A 17,573-nucleotide genomic window follows, 5' to 3' on the forward strand; every position below is an offset into this window, starting at 1 on the left:
TATCTATCTATCTATCTATCTATCTATCTATCTATCTATCTATCTATCTATCTATCTAAAAAAACAAAAACAAGAACCAGTGAGTGAGATCCGCTGCAGGTGGGGAGGCCAAACCCGAACCGTGTCAACTCAAGTATTCAGATTGTGCCTCTAGCACCACCCAGTGGCGACAGGTGGAAAATTAGGACACTTTCTAAGGACAGAAAATAACTTTCACACCTACTTGTGTGAATCTTTTAAAAGTATGTCAGCCTGGAGTTGTTGAAGAAGAACCAAGACCACAAAATGGCAACCAGTGTCAGAGTATTTTGTGTGTGTGCAAGATTTGTTTATTCGAAGGAGCACGAAGTGACGTCCAGATGCTCGCCACCGCAACACAACGATGTGAGAAGACGGCAACATGCCAAGAGTCTGTGCAAATAGTGCATTTGGTGGAGGACACGCACACACACGCAACATGCAGGGCAATAGCGACGCTCACTTGCTGGGAACAGAAAAATTAAGAGAAGTGGGGTAGGACGAAGAGGAAAAGAGGAAGAGAAAAAGGAGAAGAGAAAGAAGATGAGTAGAAGATGGTGGAGAATGGCGACAAGGAGAAAGACAAAGAGAATAGGAAGGGTAAAAGAAAGGTGAGGAAAAAAAAGGAAGAGGAGGAACGAGAACATGAGTACAAAGGGGAGGAGATAGAGAAGTAGAGAAAGGAGAAGAAGGTGCGATCACTCCATATGACAAACATGCTGAGCACAAACACGAAAGCCACAGAGCCGGAAACATGCTCGTCACAGATTGATGACATCACCCGCGCTTGGATGACATCCTTGTGGGTGGGGCTAGCAGGGCATTAGCCAGTCAGTGCAGCATGTGGGACGGTTCCCGTGACGAAGGCATCGCGTCGGGGTTAAGGCGACAGCTGGAATGTTTTCCCAGAGGACCGACGACTTCCTGTGGGCCGGCTTAACAGTCGGTGCACGTTTGGCACTTTGGGAACATGCGAGGAGGCCGAGGAGACGCTAGTGTCTTCTGCTGTTGTCAGTCTAGTTCATGAGGATCCATGGGGGGGTGAGGTGATGTTCCTGCAAGTCCCACCAAAAAGGCCTCAGGTCCAAACCTCCATGGGCATCATGGCCTCCTTGGAGCCAATGGGAGGTAGGAGGTTCTGCTCGGAGAGGAACTGCAGAGGAAACTGCACCACAAAGCCCCGGATCTTCTTGAGCTCCTCCTGAGCTCGGGCTGTGTCCTCCTGGTCCAGCCCCGGCTTGCTCAGGTAGTTCTCAAGCTCCTGGAGGTTGCGCACGTCGCTGGACGGGAGACAGCGGAACACCTGCTCAGGCAACACAACAACCGACATGTCATCATCTTAGAAAATTCCCCAATTTCGAAAATATTTTGTACCTTCTGGTAGATGGTCGCATTTCGAGCACATATGCTCATCCAGACCTCCTTGTAGAAATGATCGCTGATTGGGTCCGACACATCGATGCTGGTGTCGGTGTGCGCGCCCAATATCGTTCTGACAGACAGACCGACAGAAGGGATGACATCATCAGAAGGCAGATCACATGGTCAAAAGTTCCATTCCTTTTCTATAACATTGGGCTCATAGGGGGGAAACATAAGGAGCTCTGTCCCAAAACTTATGGAACAGGAAATAACAATGTCTGCCGCATCCATCATACTTGAAGCACTCGATGCGAAGCTGCAGCGCGAAGCATCCTGCCTGATACTCCATCCCGTCCATGACCGAAGGCACCATCTCCGAGTCCTCCACGATGACGGCCACCTCGCTGTCCCGCTTTCCCAGCATGCTGCGGTCGTTGATGTTAGCCGAGCCTGCGGGTCGTGCGTTGGTTAGCCGAGTCAGCGCTGGCGGCAGCGGCGTGTCTGCGAGCTTACCGATGATGACGGTGTTGTCGTCGGCGATGAGCATCTTGCTGTGCACGTAGATGAGCTCTGTCACCTGCTTGCCCTCCAGCTCGGCGTGCGTCCTCAAGCCGGCAATGGAGATATAGTTCATCCACTGGTCATCCACTGCAGCATCACAACAACAATGTCCCAATCAAAATTCAGATTTTAAAATTATATATGTATATATATTTTTTATTTTTTTCCAGACAAAAGAGAATGAAAATTGTATTGTTAAACCAAAATATAAAAACAGCCAGTAGCTTAAGGCTAACATACAAAGCAAAACACCATAGTCAAGCTAAGGGAATTAGCATTTAGCACATCAAACTTCCTGTCAGGTGACTTACTTTCTCTTTTGAGCTGTGAGATGATGGAGTGCTCGCCTCTGTTCATGGTCCTGCATAGGACAGAACATGAGCAAAGAGAGGACCTGAAAGGAATCACACACACACACGCACACACACACACACACACACACACACACACACACCTACACATGCACACACACGCAGACACACACACACACACACACTCACCTACCTGTAGTTAAAGTGCATTATGGCCTGGATGGCACTTCCTCCCCCGGTGCTGATGTCTCCTTCAAAGCCTGGCAGCAGAGGCGTGACTACATACACGCGGTACTTTTGCCCTTCCCTGAAAGACGAAAACAAATCAGCTTCTTAATACACGAAATATTACATCAAAGCTACAAAAAGGTAACAAACACATATGCAGCGACAAGATGAAAATCACGCATAACCTGTGCGCTTTGATGATTCGCTCGGCGATGGCGTCGCCGATCTTGTTGAAGACATGTCTGTTGTCTGCGCAGCTGATGAAGAACTGATTCTGGAAGGAAACCCGCAAAACACACACCATTGTAAAATAATATCTGTGTTGCCACTGGCAATGGTGACAACTTTACAATGCCTAAACTTAGGCTTGAAACATTTATTTGAGGGAAAGAACGTTCTACCTCGATGTAGATGAAATGCTGGCTGTTCTCGATGACCTTCACGTACGCGTTGTGGATGGACTCTTCGTGGTACTTGATGCCCGCTGACCAGTCAGACGCCGAGCGTAGGATCTGGACAGGCAGGAAGTCAATCAATCGAATATCAAAATGCTTGTGAAGTAGTTTCTTAAGAAAGGAAGACAAAATGGCGGCCAACCTGAACTTTGGTGTTGATACATCCAGGGACTTGGTAGCGCTGATATCCGGTGGTGGTGTGCGACTTGGGCAGGAGGTACGGGAAGGATAGCATACGATATTTGGGCTTGACGATCTGACGAGAAACACTCCACGTCAAACCATAAGGCCGAGCAATTCATCGATTTTCAGCGAGAATTTTTCAAGCCGGCCGGACCTTGGTGAAGTTCCATCGCTGTATGAAGTGTCTGGCCACGTCGCGTGCCGCCTTGCCGTGAACCACTGACGAGATGTCGTGCCAGGGCATCCTGGGAGTCACGTGACGGTCGATGAAATCTAGAAGACCAAAACAAAAAATAATGGGTGGACAGATTGCGCAAACTGTCTGAGGGGAACCCCAGAAAAAGCAACATTTAATTAAAGCAGTGTCACAAAAAAGCTAACATGCTAAAAAAATACTATACAAATGGTCCGGTTTACCGTCAAAGGGTTTGTCCAGTTCGATCCAGTCCTTGTGCACAAAGTTGCAGTAATCTTTGCCATGCCAGAAGCGCGTGTCTCCGCACAGCTCGTCCTGGGCCGACTGCAGGTTCGGCGGCGCCTCGCTCCCTGAAACGCGGCAAAGACGTCCAAGCGTGCATGAGCAAGTGTTTGGATATGTGAGAGGATTTTTTTTAACTAACATTTTATTGTGTGTGTTTTATTGGCATACGGCACCTAGTACTGTCAAGTCTGGGTCAATTTCATCGTCGCTGTCGGCGTGGGCCAGTCCATGTTTCTGCAGGTGGCGCTTGAAGCTCATCCTGGCCCGCTTCATTCTGCTCTGACCTTTGATCTTGGGCTGCACCACCACGTCATCGGCCGAGAAGGCGGCGTTCCCGTAGCCGCCGCCGCTGCCGTTAGCTTGGGCGGCTAAGTTAGCGGACGACGCCTCGGCCTAAGACAATGACAAAATATTGAATGTGACAATTCTGCAAAATGGACGGGGCAGCAATGTGAGGCCACCTGCTCCGTTTGCGAGAAGGTGACGCTCCCCACGTCGGTGAGTCGGTGTTCTCGGTCGTCCCAGCGACCATACGCCAGGTCGATCCCGCCCACGAAGGCCACCGATTGGTCGATGACCACGATCTTCTCGTGATGAGCCCACAGGTAGACGGCGGACGAAACGTGAGCGGGGTGACGCATCACCTGGGCGACAACCGGGGTCACGAGAGACACAAAACAAAAAAACGCACACACGCTCACCTTGATGCTGGGGTGAAGGTGGCGTAGCGTTTGCTTGCTGTATCCCGAGTTGATCCCCAGCGCCAGCTCCACTTCCTTGTAGAGCATGACGTAGATGTGCACACCTTGTTGCTGTTGGCAAAGCGTCACCGCCGAGGTCACGATTGGAATTCCCGCCACCAGACCCCGCCTGCCACCACACTCACCGCTTTACGTCGCAGCAGGTGGTCCAAACGCCAGCGGTTGCCCTCCACGATGGGCCTCTTCAAGAAGATCTCTGGACTCAACCTGACATCACACACACACACACACACACGGAATGAGGAGTTGGGTGTATGTGTCGTAGTCTCAGATGGTAACTGATCTCCTCAAACACAAATGTTCCGCGAGATGTGACCACCAAGTGAACTCAGTGGACTCCACACGCACGCACGCATGCACGCACGCACGCACGCATGCACGCACGCACGCATGCACGCATACGCACGCGCACACACACACAAACACACACACTCTAGAACTCACCACCAGTCTGTGATGAAGATTTCTTCTTTGGCCTCCTCGAGAGCATTGGCCACATCTTCCATGTATGATTTCCCATTCACGTACCTGGATGGAAAGAAACACACAAAAATGCACAGTATAACTCGACAAAATCACTTTTCAAACTTTCTCATTTTTCAAAATGCACACACACCTGTACACACACACACACACAAGCACACACACTTATGCATCTCACAGATGGTATAGTGTTGCCCAGCAGGGGGACAGGTGACAGACAACAGAGGCTCACTTTCCCCCCACTTTGTGTCGTGTTACGTTAGTGAAAACACACACACACACACACACTCATAAACGCACACACACCCGTTTAATTTTCCAGATGGAAGCGCTGGCTCCTTTCGACGCGTTTCGCAACAAAGGTGAAATAGAAGTGAAGTGAATGACAAGGCGGTTGCCGTGGTTACCATTTGGCAGGGATGTTCTCCTCCTGCCTAGCGAAGGAGCCGAAGCGATGGTCAGTGAGGAAGGCGGCGCCGTGCTTCCGCACGAAGCCCTCGATGGACTGCCCCCACCAACGGGCGTGTCGGTAGCTGCTGCACTTGAGCACGAGGGACCTGGACAAACACGTGTGGTTGGTCGCCTTCACGTTGGACTTGGTCGTGTTACGTTCAGCACGCTAGCTGACTCGTACATAGACCTTCAAGTTAACCTTATCAAAGCTAAGGAATGAATGCTTTAGCATTTTTTCCTGATGGGTGTGGCGGTGTTGACCTGGACAGACTGTCGACGCGCACGCCGTGCTGCGTGTCCGTGTCCTTGGAGTCCATCTTGACGTCGAACTCCTTGTCGAACAACATCACGAAGGAAATGGCGCCCGAGTCGGGTTTCATGTACAGCAGGAATGAGTCCTTCACCACGAGCCACCTACATATGAACAAAGAAAATGACATTCAAAAAGTACATAGATGCTAACTGTTAGCATTGGGGATTTGTGATTTAGCGTGCGTGCTGACCGTTTGGACCAGCGGTAACACATCTTGCTCTGACCACAGCAGTTGAGTCCGGGGATTCGATGGCCGCCGGACCGCTTCAGAACCATTCCTTCTCTACGAGCACACACACACAACAATTGAGCGAATTAGAAATTGTGTGTTAACTACAAAATGTCAAGATTGGCCGATCCAAATCACTTACAAGCCTTTCGGACCCAAATCGTGGATGAATGACAGCTGGCTGACCTCAATGAACTCCACCTGACAACAACAACAAAAACAAAAACCGAGCGGAGCGGAGCATAAGTAACCACAAGTTCTATGTCAACACAAAGTTCTCCCGAAACGGCAGCTGCTTACCATGCCGTGATAGTTGCGATACGTCGGCATCATGAGGAGCTTGTTGAGGTAATCTTCCAGTTGTTTCTGGAGACAAAACGCAGCAGAGGAACATCAACGTTAGCTAACGTCAACTGGGAGCAAGCCCCCCCCCCCCCTTATTGACGGACCTTGCGGCTTGACACTTGCTCCTCCCTGACAAGCTCATCTCCTCCTCCTCGGGGCAGATTGGGGATGTCCCTAACCTCCCCTGAGGCTGTTCGCCTCCTGATGGTGTGACTGGAAAAAAAAAAAAAACATCAGTTATGTGCAAGTCTATGTCTATACAGATCAGATACATGGGGTGTGAAACATTTTCTGATCCAAATGATTTTTGTCACTACATTCCTGTCGCTACGTACTGGCGCGTGGGCAGCGGCAGGTTGAGGACAGCCTTGTACGTCTTCAAGTCTCTGTGAAGATCCTGGAAGTGCTTCTCCTTCTTCTTCACCAACCACTTGAACTCGCCGTGTATCATCTCAATCTTGTAGACCGCCGGCATGGACTGAAACATCACGCATTGCGCACCAAGGACACGTTAACAGATTAAAGTTGGGGGCTTGCGTTAGATGACTGCTTGGACTTGGTTGGCACCTTGCTGACACTTCTCTGCTGGCTGACGTTGAAGCGGTCCTGGGCTGAGGTGAAGCGTTCCACCTCCAGGATCTTGGCGGTGATGGGATAGGGCAGGAAGGCCGACTTGCAGTCCTTGAAGCCCACTGTGTTGTACACCGCCAGGAAGGGCAGCCCCTCCCCTGTAATGATATCAAACTCAAAGTAGCACTGGGCTGTACAGGACTGTCTCAGAAAATTGGAATATTGTGATAAAGTTCTTTATTTCCTGTAATGCAATTAAAAAAACAAAAATGTCATACATTCTGGATTCATTGCATATCAACTGAAATATTGCAAGACATTTGTTATTTTAATATTGGTGATTATGGCATACAGCTTAAGAAAACTCAAATATCCTATCTCAAAATGTTAGAATATCATGAAAAAGTATACTAGTAGGGTATTCAACTAATCACTTGAATTGTCTAATTAACTCGAAACACCTGCAAGGGTTTCCTGAGCCTTGAAAAACACTCAGCTTGGTTCAGTAAACTAAATCACAAGTATGGGGAAGACTGCTGATCTAACTGCTGTCCAGAGGACCATCATTGACACCCTCAATCAGGAGGGTAAGACACAAAAGGAAAGTTCTTAAAGAGCAAGCTGTTCACAGAGTGCAGTTTCAAAGCACATCCACAAAAAGTCTGTTGGAAGGGGGAAATGTGGCAGGAAACGCTGCACAACCAAGAGAGATGACCGCACCCTTAACAGCATTGTGAAGAAGAGTCGCTTCCAGAAACTGGGGGAGCTTCAAAGACAGGAGACTGAAGCTGGAGTCCAAGTATCAAAAGCCACTGTTCACAGACGTGTCCGGGAAATGGGCTACAATAGCCGTTTTCCCATGGTCAAGGCACTTGTACTGACCATGGCATTACTGTCCTCAATTGGTCTGCCAATTCCCCTGACCTGAACCCCATCGAGAATTTGTGGGGTATTGCGAAGAAGAAACTGAAAGACACCAGAGCCAACAATGCAAATGAGCTAAAGGCTGCTATTGAAGCATCCTGGGCATCCATAACACCTCAGCAATGCCACAGGCTGATTGCCTCCATGCCACGCCACATTGATGCAGTAACCCGTGCAAAAGGATTCCCAACCAAGTAGTGAGTGCATTAATGGACATTTTCAAATGTTTGATTTTGTTTTGCTGTTATGAATGGTTATTTTTACTTGGTCTGAGGAAATATTCTAATATTTTGAGATAGGATATTTGAGTTTTCTTAAGCTGTATGCCATAATCAGCAATATTAAAATAATAAAAGGCTTGCAATATTTCAGTTGATTTGTAATCAATCCAGAATGTATAACATTTTTGTTTTTTTAATTGCATTACAGAAAATAAAGAACTTTATCACAATATTCTAATTTTCTGAGACAGCCTTGTATATCTGACGCAATTGGTCTACGAGAAGTTGGACCCACCTGGCTGTCCGGGCTCATTGGTGGAGAATCCGCCGGTGCTGCTGCTGTCGCCCGTGTCGAGCTCGCGGGCGTCCAGCGTCTCCATGATGCCGCTCATGTCGCTGGCGACCAGTTGCAGCGTGCTGGAGGTCGGCTGGGTTTGACCCAACATGGCTAAGGCTTAGCTGGGAGCCCGAGGCTCACCTGGAGAGACAGGTATGGATGGTGAGGAAATACTTGGACAATCGCAATTCATTGCATTGCAGATTTTTTTTATGATTCACTACAAAGGTCAACTTTGCTAGCTAGCCGTCATCGTACACCACAGCGGCTAATGCTATAGCCACAAATCAGTACTTTCTTTTACTCCCACTTAAAGATTTATGACACTTTTAACAATACAGCTCAAATGGTTGACTTGAGTGAAGTTTGTTCGGAAAACTCACTCCATTCCTTTCCCAAATATGGTCAGCAAACATTTGCTTTCAAGGATAATATACGATCCAGACAGCGTTGACAGCAGTTTAGCACTCATGTTAATTGGGAACACACACACGCGCGCACACGCACACATAGCGACAGAGCTGAGGCTGCTACAGAACGCATCATCATCATCATCACCATCACCATCATTGCGCTATCACACACACACGCGCACACGCACACACGCGCGCGCACACACGCACACGCACACACGCACACGCACACATATATATACTGGCATTCACTGACCTGAAGAAAGACCATCCTCATCCTCACCTTGTGTACTCCCTCTTCACTCTTTAACGCAGCAAGCCCACGCACACATACGTATACACACACACACACGGATATGCACACAGCATGCAGACAGACAGACGGCGTGTGAGGTGGTCAAGCAGAGTAGTGCGATGTGCAGAGGAGAGAAACCTGACTGGGCAGGGAAGAGACGCCATTGGCCCGTCAGGCTGTCCGAGTGTGCTGGACAGCCAATGAGAGGCCAGCAGGGTTGGAATGTGGTCAATCTACCTGTGTGTGTGTGTGTGTGTGTGTGTGTGTGTGTGTGTGTGTGTGTGTGCGTGCGTGTGTGCGTGTGTGCGTGTGTGCGCGTGTGCGCGTGTGCGCGCGTGCGCGCGTGTGCGCGTGCGCGCGTGCGTGTATCTGTGCTGAGCAGGAATGATGGCCAACTTTTTCTTCACATAGCACTAAAACTATTTCGCACATAGGTGTCATGCGCAAGTTCACACGATTACTTTCAGATGGACAAATAGGACGACCCAGAAGCAGAGTGGCCTGGCCACTGACTCATTGTTGACATTGCACATGATGAGCAGAATCGAAATCCCATATGTATCAAGTTTCGCATTGAAATGTCTTTGTGATGAAATGCATATATAAATATATATTAAAAAGCTAATATTGGCTGATAAAATCGGTTGATTAATTTTAATTATTAATCGTCAAAGCCCTAATACGTATTCAGATGACTCTTTTTAGCAAAACTAAGAAGGTGCCAAGCATAATATTTGATTACGTCTAAAGATCAATAAAGCTTGGTTGAAGTTTAAAACCAGATACGATTCATTGGATACAATCGACAACACAATAGGTAGGCTTTCGATTTACTTTGTGAGCAACTCGTACGCAATAAAAGCTGTGACGTCAACTCAAGAATGCGACAATCGATTATGTCCGCAGATCAATAAAAACATTGTTTACCGACGCTGTGATCTTTCTTTATCTCCTAATCATGTCAGGTCAACCACAAAGAGATAAGTGAATCAATCAATCATGGGGAAAAAAGTGTTCTCATCTGACTTTGCCTTTGGGCACAGCAACAGACTCATATTGGCTGACCGATTAATCGAGTTTAAACCGCAAGATTGTCATTTATTGACATAATGTGAAATGATTTCCGACGACTTCCTCCAAATATTGTCCATGAAACACAAATGGAAGTTTTGTGCGTGCACACAACACACGTGTTGATGTCGAGGTGAAAGGTCAGCTTGTCGCAGCTTGTCCTCATCATGAGGTGAGGCTAATCTGACGGCAAAAAAATGCCAGCAAAACAAACCGGCCGCACAAGCACCACATTGACAAGCGCTAAGTGAAACATATGTCAGGAATTCAGCAGCGAGCGCATCACCCGAAAAGAGCAAAACATGGCCGCCCTACCGATTATCTTGATTTTGTATTTTGATTGTATTCTCGCTCAAGGGTTGGAAAGTTGACAAGAGTGCGAGATGCTATATGGCCCAGCATCACTGTGGCAAGAGTCACGACCGGAATTTCACGCTCAACACGTTTGAAAAGTTACAGTCAGGTTGATTGTTCTTTTGTAGCATCTGCTTCTGACTTGTTTCAGTGAGCTCTCACACAGATGGAACTTTGTTAACAACAACAACATGGCGGAGCAACGCCAACATAAATTGCCGCCATTAAAGATTCACAAGCTACTCTCTGTCCATTACATAGACGGCTGATGATTATTGATAAAAGGCTGCGCCTCTCACGTGCTCACCTTGAGCACTAAGTGCACAGTAGGATGGCCACTTAAAACACACACGTGCACACCCACAAAGTCAATCTTGCAGTCACACACAAACACACACACAGACACATGATGTAGCTGTACATAACAAAAGCAGCACCAAACCCAGTCTGACACTCAGTCAATGTTCATTCAAGAGAACAAGCTGTAGTGGAAGAGCAGGTCTTACACACACACACACGCACACAAACACACACACACACACCTTCTTTCTTCACACTTCCTGTAGGCAGCCTTTCAACACGAACCAACCAAGAGGAGCTTGTCAAAATACCGACGGCATCATTTTAAGAATGTAAATGCCCTCGAGACAGTCTGGAAGAAGGGATTATAAAAGTAGAGTAATGGCGCTACCGTTGTATTTGTTACGCGGCAACTACAACTCCCACGGTGCACCTGTAGAGCATCTTCACTTGTGTTTATTTCAGACATACCGTGTTTTCCCATGCATAATGCGCAAAATTTAACTAATTTATTGTCCTAAAATCTGGGGTGCGCATTATGCATGGGTACAACCATTTTTGAAGAAAATCTCCCTCGAAATAAAACTTGAAATCACACCTTTCTTCTTGTTTGTTGTCAATCGGTGTTTTTTAATCTCCATTGCAAACCGGATATCATACGGAGGTCGCCATTACAGATGCGCAGAACGGACGCGCAAGACACGTCAGCTATATAAAGAGCGAGAGTTTAGTTCTCTACCTAAATGCGTATTACAGGTAATATTTTATTTCACAACACTTTGCCTTGTTCCTTTCTTCTCTGCTGTTCACTTCAAACACGCCCCATACGAACACAATGCTCTCGTATCAGACGCTTGCTCAATCACCTGCTCGTTTGCTGTCACAATGTACCCTACACAAATCCGAAACATTTCTTCGCTATCGAGTTTGCTACCGCATGCGCAGTGATACTGACCGGCAGAATAACATCCGGTTGTTCCCAAAGATGATCTTTTTTCTGAAATAATTTTACGTTTACGGACTTAAGTAAGAGTCAAAATTTGGGTGCGTATTATACATGGGTACAGGCTTTTTTCCAGCATCGACATTCCATTTTTAGGGTGCGTATTATGCACGGGTGCGCATTATGCATGGAAAAACACGGTATTTGGTCCAGATGTACGAGGTTACTATGGCAACGGCTTTCGGAATTCAGGTTTGCAACCCAAAGTTTGCCAGTCTTTTACTTTATACTTAACTTTATCAATGCCACAACTCATATAACTTAGCAATGCATTATCAAGGTTGCTCACTAGCAATTTGCAGATCAAGTTGGGATATATTTCAGACACTTGTGGTCATAATCGACTACACATTCCAACAGCACTAAAAAATAAGTCATCCGAACACAGACCTGACGAAATAAAAGAAAAAACGTGCTCATTTCCAGTCAAGAGGAGGAAGTGCGGTGGGGGAAAAACCAGAAGCTGATCACGTGCTTGTCATCCAATCGAGACCCCCACCATCACCACAGGCACCACCAGCAGCAGCATCCCCTGACCTGCCGCCCACACCGGAAGACCAGGCTCCGCGGTGATGCTCGTGCACGCTGATTAATTGACGCTCGCGTACAAATGCAAACTTTGGCCAAATCATACCCACGCGCGACACGTTCAGAGCTAGAGTTTAAGATTTACACGTGCACACGCAAGGACACACATCTCGGAAGCAGGAGCGGCTTACGTCTTACCTCCTCCAGAAGAGAAGAAACTGCTTGAATGAGCTTCAGCGCGTGAGGTAGACGTGAAGACGACGCCTCACTCAATAGATTCGCCGCACCGGCACTTCCTGGTGCTTCAAAATAAAAGCATAGAGAACACGTTCACACCATTACTGGCGTCGGGTTTTATTTTGAAAGCACAAGTTATCCAGCCCACAAATGACATCTTTCACCCGTTGTAATGCAAAATACATAAAATACAGTGGATTTATAAATAAACTCTGCATTTTTTTAACAGAAGCGTTTTCTTTTGAAAACGGGCATATGAGCGATGGAAATGGTTTAAACACTTACATGTAAAAGGTCCCAAAAATATACATTTATTTTAATAACTCAAACTGACACATGAGTACGTAATCTAGTTACATTTATTTATATACATTTTCAGTCATTGCTTACAAGTCAAATAAAGTTAACCAGTTATTTTTTTAAAAATCCGCCTGAAAATGAATACTGCCAATAGTAGTTTATATTTATATAGCATTTATCATATCGAATGTAATGCATTAACATACATATCAATTTGTCAACAAACAAAAAAGGCACTTTTAAAAGAAACCTCTCAAAATACCTCAAAGAAGTCATCAGCAGCACGGTGTGCTTTGTAGCGTACCGACGACATCCACCCGGATTTTGTGACACCTCCTTGAAAGCAAACAGGTGCCGTGCACCTACGTCGCTTTATGGCGCACGTCACAGGCAACGCACACACGCAGGCGGAGAAAACAGGAACAGTCTGCATTCCAAAGCAGCTCGACATTCCGGATCCCGCCGCCCGGGAAATGAGAAGACGACGACGCGCCAACAATATTACGACAATGTTTTCATGCCTTTTGTTCTCTGAAAACAATTTCCTGGGCGGTGCATGGACACTTGAACAGTACTCCATAGAAATAAAAATCAATTTATTGCATCATAAGGCCAAGAAAAAAAATAATTCGCCGGCAGAATGAAGTATGTAACTGAGGAGAGTAACAGAGTCCAAATATTACATATAACATTCAAGCAGTGCTTAGAGTCACCCAGGAGATGATAAAGTATGACAACTATCTTACTGTGGATGAGCTGTGGAGTCCACGCTGACTGGTCCAAAAGAAAAGGAACATAACAAAATAGATGTCAAACATGTTCCCATTGGGACGGACTTGTAAACATCACGAAAAGTAACACACACACGTGATCATGATGCGTGTGCGTCTTGGATAGCAAAGAGACACACACGTACGCTTCAGCACCTTGCCCGTCAATTTGATTCCACTGTTTGGTTGAAGTGACGCTTCCCATCCAGATACAACATGGACTCTGTGGGACAAACAATATACACAAACACAATGAAGGGGTGGGACAAATGTGTAAAATAACACAATGGTAGATTTAATTCAGTAGAGTAGCACACTGAAAAATACTTTTTGCAATACCAGTTCTGACCTCATTTGAAAGTTCTAATTAAATCTGTTGGAAAATTTTTGCACTGGTGTTACAGTTTACGCCGACTACATCCAGTGACAACAGTCTGTTAGTGCCCTCTAGCGATGAAACGTTGCTACTGCAGTCAAGCAGTGAAAATCACGCACGCCCTTGTGCTCACCTCCGTACGTCTGAGGGACAATGTTGGGGACGTCGCGGTCTGACGCGAAGGTGAAGTGGAAGACGTTGGTAGTGTTATGCTGGCGGGTCAGCGGGTCGAAGACTTCGCTGTGGACTCGGACTTGGATGTGCTTGCCCTCCGTGTAACATACCTGAAAAGAGAACACGTTCTGTTGTTGTTGCTTTCCGCGCCCTATGTGCATTCGTCCTGACCTGCGACGAGAGCAGCAGCAGGGATCCGATCTCCACGGGCTTCCGGAAGAGAATGTCGTCAACGGCCAACAGACTGGGACGACACCCCCTGTGGCACGCACACACACACACACATTTGGGTCACATTGCATGTGCGTTTTTTGTGTATTTCTTTCCAATGTCACACTGACCCGAAGGAGCAGGCGTTGGCCCAGCCCAGCTCATAAGCCTTCCTCATCAGGAAACCTCCAAAAATCCTGTTGAAGATGTTCCTTTCCTGACACACATATACACACACAGTGTCAATGTGTTTACTTGAAGGCATTTGAAAGAAATGTGAGTTCACCTGCGGGTGGCAGATCTCCAATCCTTTCAGCTTCGCGTCTTCCATCCATACCGAGTTGGGAGGCAACACCCGACTGCGGAAGCTCACCGTCCTTCAAGGAAGATGCGAAAATCAGAGAGCGCATGAGCACTGCTATTTGCAATAAACAGTGTCAGATTTATTCTCCGGAAATATTTTGTGGGCTCCGTTCAAATAAAAGAAAATGAAGATTGAATGAAGGTGGCGTCCTCTCACTTGGTGTCCAGCGTGTTGAGAAAGAGGCCATGAACGATTTTCCTTTCCTCGGCCGTGGGCGCCACTTTCAAAAGGGAGGCTGTGCTCAGCTCCACCCGACGGGACTTGTTAGCTGGAGAGCGCACAAGTTGAGAAAAAGGAGGTCACATGCCATGACACAGATGCGGCGTCGCCTACCTTCTCCCTGCATGAGGAGTTCCTCCTCTTCTGGAGCTTTTGGACTGAGAGGATTTACAAAGGCGGCTCTGGAAACGAGTCGGACACCAAAGTTAAAGTGGGTCAGTGGGCTTCCTGATGTCAACTGCGTCGTACCTCTTGTTCTCTGGGTCGCGTGCCACCATCACAAAGGTGGCATCCAGAACCGGTGCATACGCTCCGTTGCGATACTGAAACAGCAACAATTAAAGCTGTATGGACAGAAATATTGGGACGCCGCAACCACTTTGTACCTGGGTCATATACATCTTGGCTTCAATGGAGGTCTTCCCCACCCAGGTCACGTGACCCGTGAACTTGATGTCGCAGTCCGGATAGATCACCTGCTGCCTCATGTCTGCAAACAGCAGTTGTCCTTCCGTCACCACGACAACATCGCAAGTGTGTGAAATTCTTACCGATTTTGTCCACAAGGGCGGTGACAATGGACAATGGCGACCTCTTCAGGGCAGGATTGTACGTGTGCGAGTACGAAATGAGCACTGAAGAAGAAATAATTCAGTATTAAGAGGGCCTCAAAATCTAATGTTAAAGGCTGTCAAGCTGATACCTGCCAAACTGTCCAAGTCCTCCAGGATGCGTCCAAACCTGACAAAGACAAAAAGCAAGTGAGGACGTCAGCGTCGCGTTTGCTGATGCGGCGGAGGCGGTGCTGCTACCTGACGGTGTTATGGAAGGTGAGGTATTTCTCTCGCAGCTGCGGCTCGGAACCTAGAGGGAGGTGGACCTCCAGGAGGCTGTCCTTCATACTCTTGGCGGGAAGCTCACTTTGGGAACGGGCCAACTTGGACGACAGCGAGACGCGTTCCGCCATGGCCTGCTGGTGGTCGCTGCGCATGACATCATTGTCAAACACAAGATGGCATCATTGAACTGAAAAAGGACAGGCATTTCAGATTTCATCATATTCTGCTGATCATTGCGTACCTCCAGTTGGTGGAAGCTCCCACAATTTCTCTCAGCCTGTTCCGCACTGGAACAAACCAAATTACAAATCATGACAATAAACAGAATCTCGCAACAATAAAAAGCTGGAACATGACATTTTCTCAGTGAAGAGTCCACAGGGGGAGAAAGGAAACTACAAGAAGAAACAGCACACAAGAATAGTTAACAGGCGAGACCAGTCCCAGTGCAGCAGGGAGTGTTTAGCCGCGCTGTGGAAGGAACAGGAAGTGACGTTCATTCCTTGCGAGACACAGACGGAGGCAGGCATGGAAGCAGCCAGATGGCCAGGAGACATGCCAGAGCGGGTAAACGTGGTTAGCACTAATTAGAGATGGGCGATGTGGTGTGCTACTCTTGATAACACAGGTATCGTGTTCATGGAGACCCGGCGCTCTTCACAGAGGATAAAGAATAAATGACTTTGAGTCCTCTTATGTTGCCGAACTGTTAAGACGTAGCGTAAATTGTTAAAGTACGGCAAAAGATGGATAATTAGCATTAGCTTTAAGAAAGCAGACTTAAAGGCTATGCGGTTGTTTTAAATAGACAAGGTGTAGTTCTCTTAGTTTTAGTTTGACAGTAAACGTCAACTAGAAGTGACATTAAACAGGATGAAGCCGCTTTTTTTGGGAAGAACTGTTCACGATCGCCCAACCCTAACACTGCTAATGATGTTATTTTAATTGTTGTGCATTTGATTACCAACACACCGTTTGACACGTGCAACAGAGGATTTCCTGCGGAAAAACAAAACACATCACACACACAGTGCTTCCTGTGACGGCAGCTCATCAAACGAATTATTTCAATCGCACATTCTTTTAAATCAATTCGCGCACAAGGTGATGATGGTAATGAGGCATGAGTCTAACCTTCGGCCATATCAGGTGCACATCCCTTCTTCACCGCCGAGCACATTAGTCTTTTGCTCGCCAGGGACGCGGAAGATCGGAGACATGACATCAACCTGGACACACACAATTATTATTATTATTATTTTGGTAGAAAGATTTCAGATTAATTTCTGGTGACAGTTTTTACATAATATTCATGTGACTGGAATTACTTCATTAACCAAATAGAAGTAATTAGCATCACTATTATATGCTGTCTTTTTATGTGTTAAGTACGCTGTCTAATGTTAGTAATCGTCTGTAAGATATATTGCCTGCTTCATGTGTCAAGATTTGCAATTGTACGCGATGCTAAGATTTAGATTCATTTGCCTTATCGTGTAGACGTCAAGAATCATTGCGAGTAGTTTTCCTAAATTATGTCGATTGCAGACACACCCCGACTGCCTCACCAACTCAGCGTGGTACTCCACCCTCCAGCCAAGCCCAAACCCTAACACACGAACTCCTGTGTGTCTTTTTCCGACTATGGTGGCGCCCTGCCAAAAACAACTTCTCGGAAGCTGCTAGCAACAACGCACGGAAAGAATAAGACAAACCTCTTTGAGAACATCGCGCCGAGAAGAACGCAGACGAGCTGTCATGAAGAGAAAAAATAAAGCGTCACTTTTCCACTCCTTGTTCCAACAGAACGATGTGGACCATAGATTCAAGGGAGACGGACACTTCCGGATTGGGATGAGTCACGCCCACTGGGTGATGACGCATT

General features: G+C 47.0%; 2 protein-coding genes across 4 annotated transcripts; both read right to left on the minus strand.

Annotated features, from left to right (window-relative positions):
• Positions 1-298: 298 nt before the first annotated feature.
• On the minus strand, positions 299-13,136 carry LOC119139474 (phospholipase D1-like). The gene is made up of 27 exons (XM_037280198.1): positions 12,999-13,136; positions 12,398-12,501; positions 8,194-8,376; positions 6,751-6,911; positions 6,519-6,661; positions 6,288-6,396; positions 6,139-6,204; positions 5,981-6,039; positions 5,800-5,892; positions 5,558-5,710; positions 5,251-5,400; positions 4,805-4,888; positions 4,486-4,567; positions 4,301-4,411; positions 4,061-4,243; positions 3,773-3,992; positions 3,536-3,664; positions 3,273-3,391; positions 3,078-3,191; positions 2,882-2,992; positions 2,666-2,754; positions 2,446-2,559; positions 2,253-2,302; positions 1,894-2,028; positions 1,677-1,830; positions 1,393-1,510; positions 299-1,321 (listed from the first exon to the last, which is right to left on the minus strand). Exons 3-27 carry the CDS (start codon positions 8,342-8,344, stop codon positions 1,097-1,099), a joined length of 3,123 nt encoding a protein of 1,040 aa, XP_037136093.1. The 5' UTR covers positions 8,345-8,376; positions 12,398-12,501; positions 12,999-13,136; the 3' UTR covers positions 299-1,096.
• A 181-nt stretch (positions 13,137-13,317) lies between these two features.
• On the minus strand, positions 13,318-17,556 carry acot9.1 (acyl-CoA thioesterase 9, tandem duplicate 1). 3 transcript variants are annotated; one of them, XM_037280306.1, is made up of 17 exons: positions 17,404-17,556; positions 16,823-16,917; positions 16,661-16,687; positions 15,930-15,975; positions 15,662-15,832; positions 15,553-15,590; positions 15,401-15,484; positions 15,236-15,339; positions 15,099-15,172; positions 14,964-15,031; positions 14,787-14,898; positions 14,553-14,643; positions 14,398-14,483; positions 14,228-14,315; positions 14,016-14,166; positions 13,663-13,729; positions 13,318-13,510 (listed from the first exon to the last, which is right to left on the minus strand). In XM_037280306.1, exons 1-16 carry the CDS (start codon positions 17,415-17,417, stop codon positions 13,671-13,673), a joined length of 1,308 nt encoding a protein of 435 aa, XP_037136201.1. In that variant the 5' UTR covers positions 17,418-17,556; the 3' UTR covers positions 13,318-13,510; positions 13,663-13,670. The 3 variants fall into 3 exon arrangements, with proteins under 3 accessions (XP_037136201.1, XP_037136200.1, XP_037136202.1); XM_037280305.1 differs by having other exon boundaries at positions 13,318-13,729; XM_037280307.1 differs by lacking the exon at positions 16,661-16,687 and having other exon boundaries at positions 13,318-13,729.
• Between the last annotated feature and the right edge of the window lie 17 nt (positions 17,557-17,573).

This window comes from Syngnathus acus, chromosome 20 (assembly GCF_901709675.1).
Source record: "Syngnathus acus chromosome 20, fSynAcu1.2, whole genome shotgun sequence".
NCBI lineage: Eukaryota > Metazoa > Chordata > Actinopteri > Syngnathiformes > Syngnathidae > Syngnathus > Syngnathus acus.

What these genes read in the sequence shown, in the direction of transcription:
- LOC119139474 (XM_037280198.1), bottom strand. Translation starts at nt 8,344, where the DNA reads ATGTTGGGTCAAACCCAGCCGACCTCCAGCACGCTGCAACTGGTCGCC. An exon ending in CGCGTCGACAGTCTGTCCAG is followed by an intron (nt 5,401 to 5,557) that starts GTCAACACCGCC and finishes GTGTTTGTCCAG; the next exon opens with GTCCCTCGTGCTCAAGTGCA. An exon ending in CGAATCATCAAAGCGCACAG is followed by an intron (nt 2,560 to 2,665) that starts GTTATGCGTGAT and finishes TTCGTCTTTCAG; the next exon opens with GGAAGGGCAAAAGTACCGCG.
- acot9.1 (XM_037280306.1), bottom strand. An exon ending in TCTGTTGCACGTGTCAAACG is followed by an intron (nt 15,976 to 16,660) that starts GTGTGTTGGTAA and finishes GGTTTGTTCCAG; the next exon opens with TGCGGAACAGGCTGAGAGAA. An exon ending in ACTCCTCATGCAGGGAGAAG is followed by an intron (nt 14,899 to 14,963) that starts GTAGGCGACGCC and finishes TGCGCTCTCCAG; the next exon opens with CTAACAAGTCCCGTCGGGTG.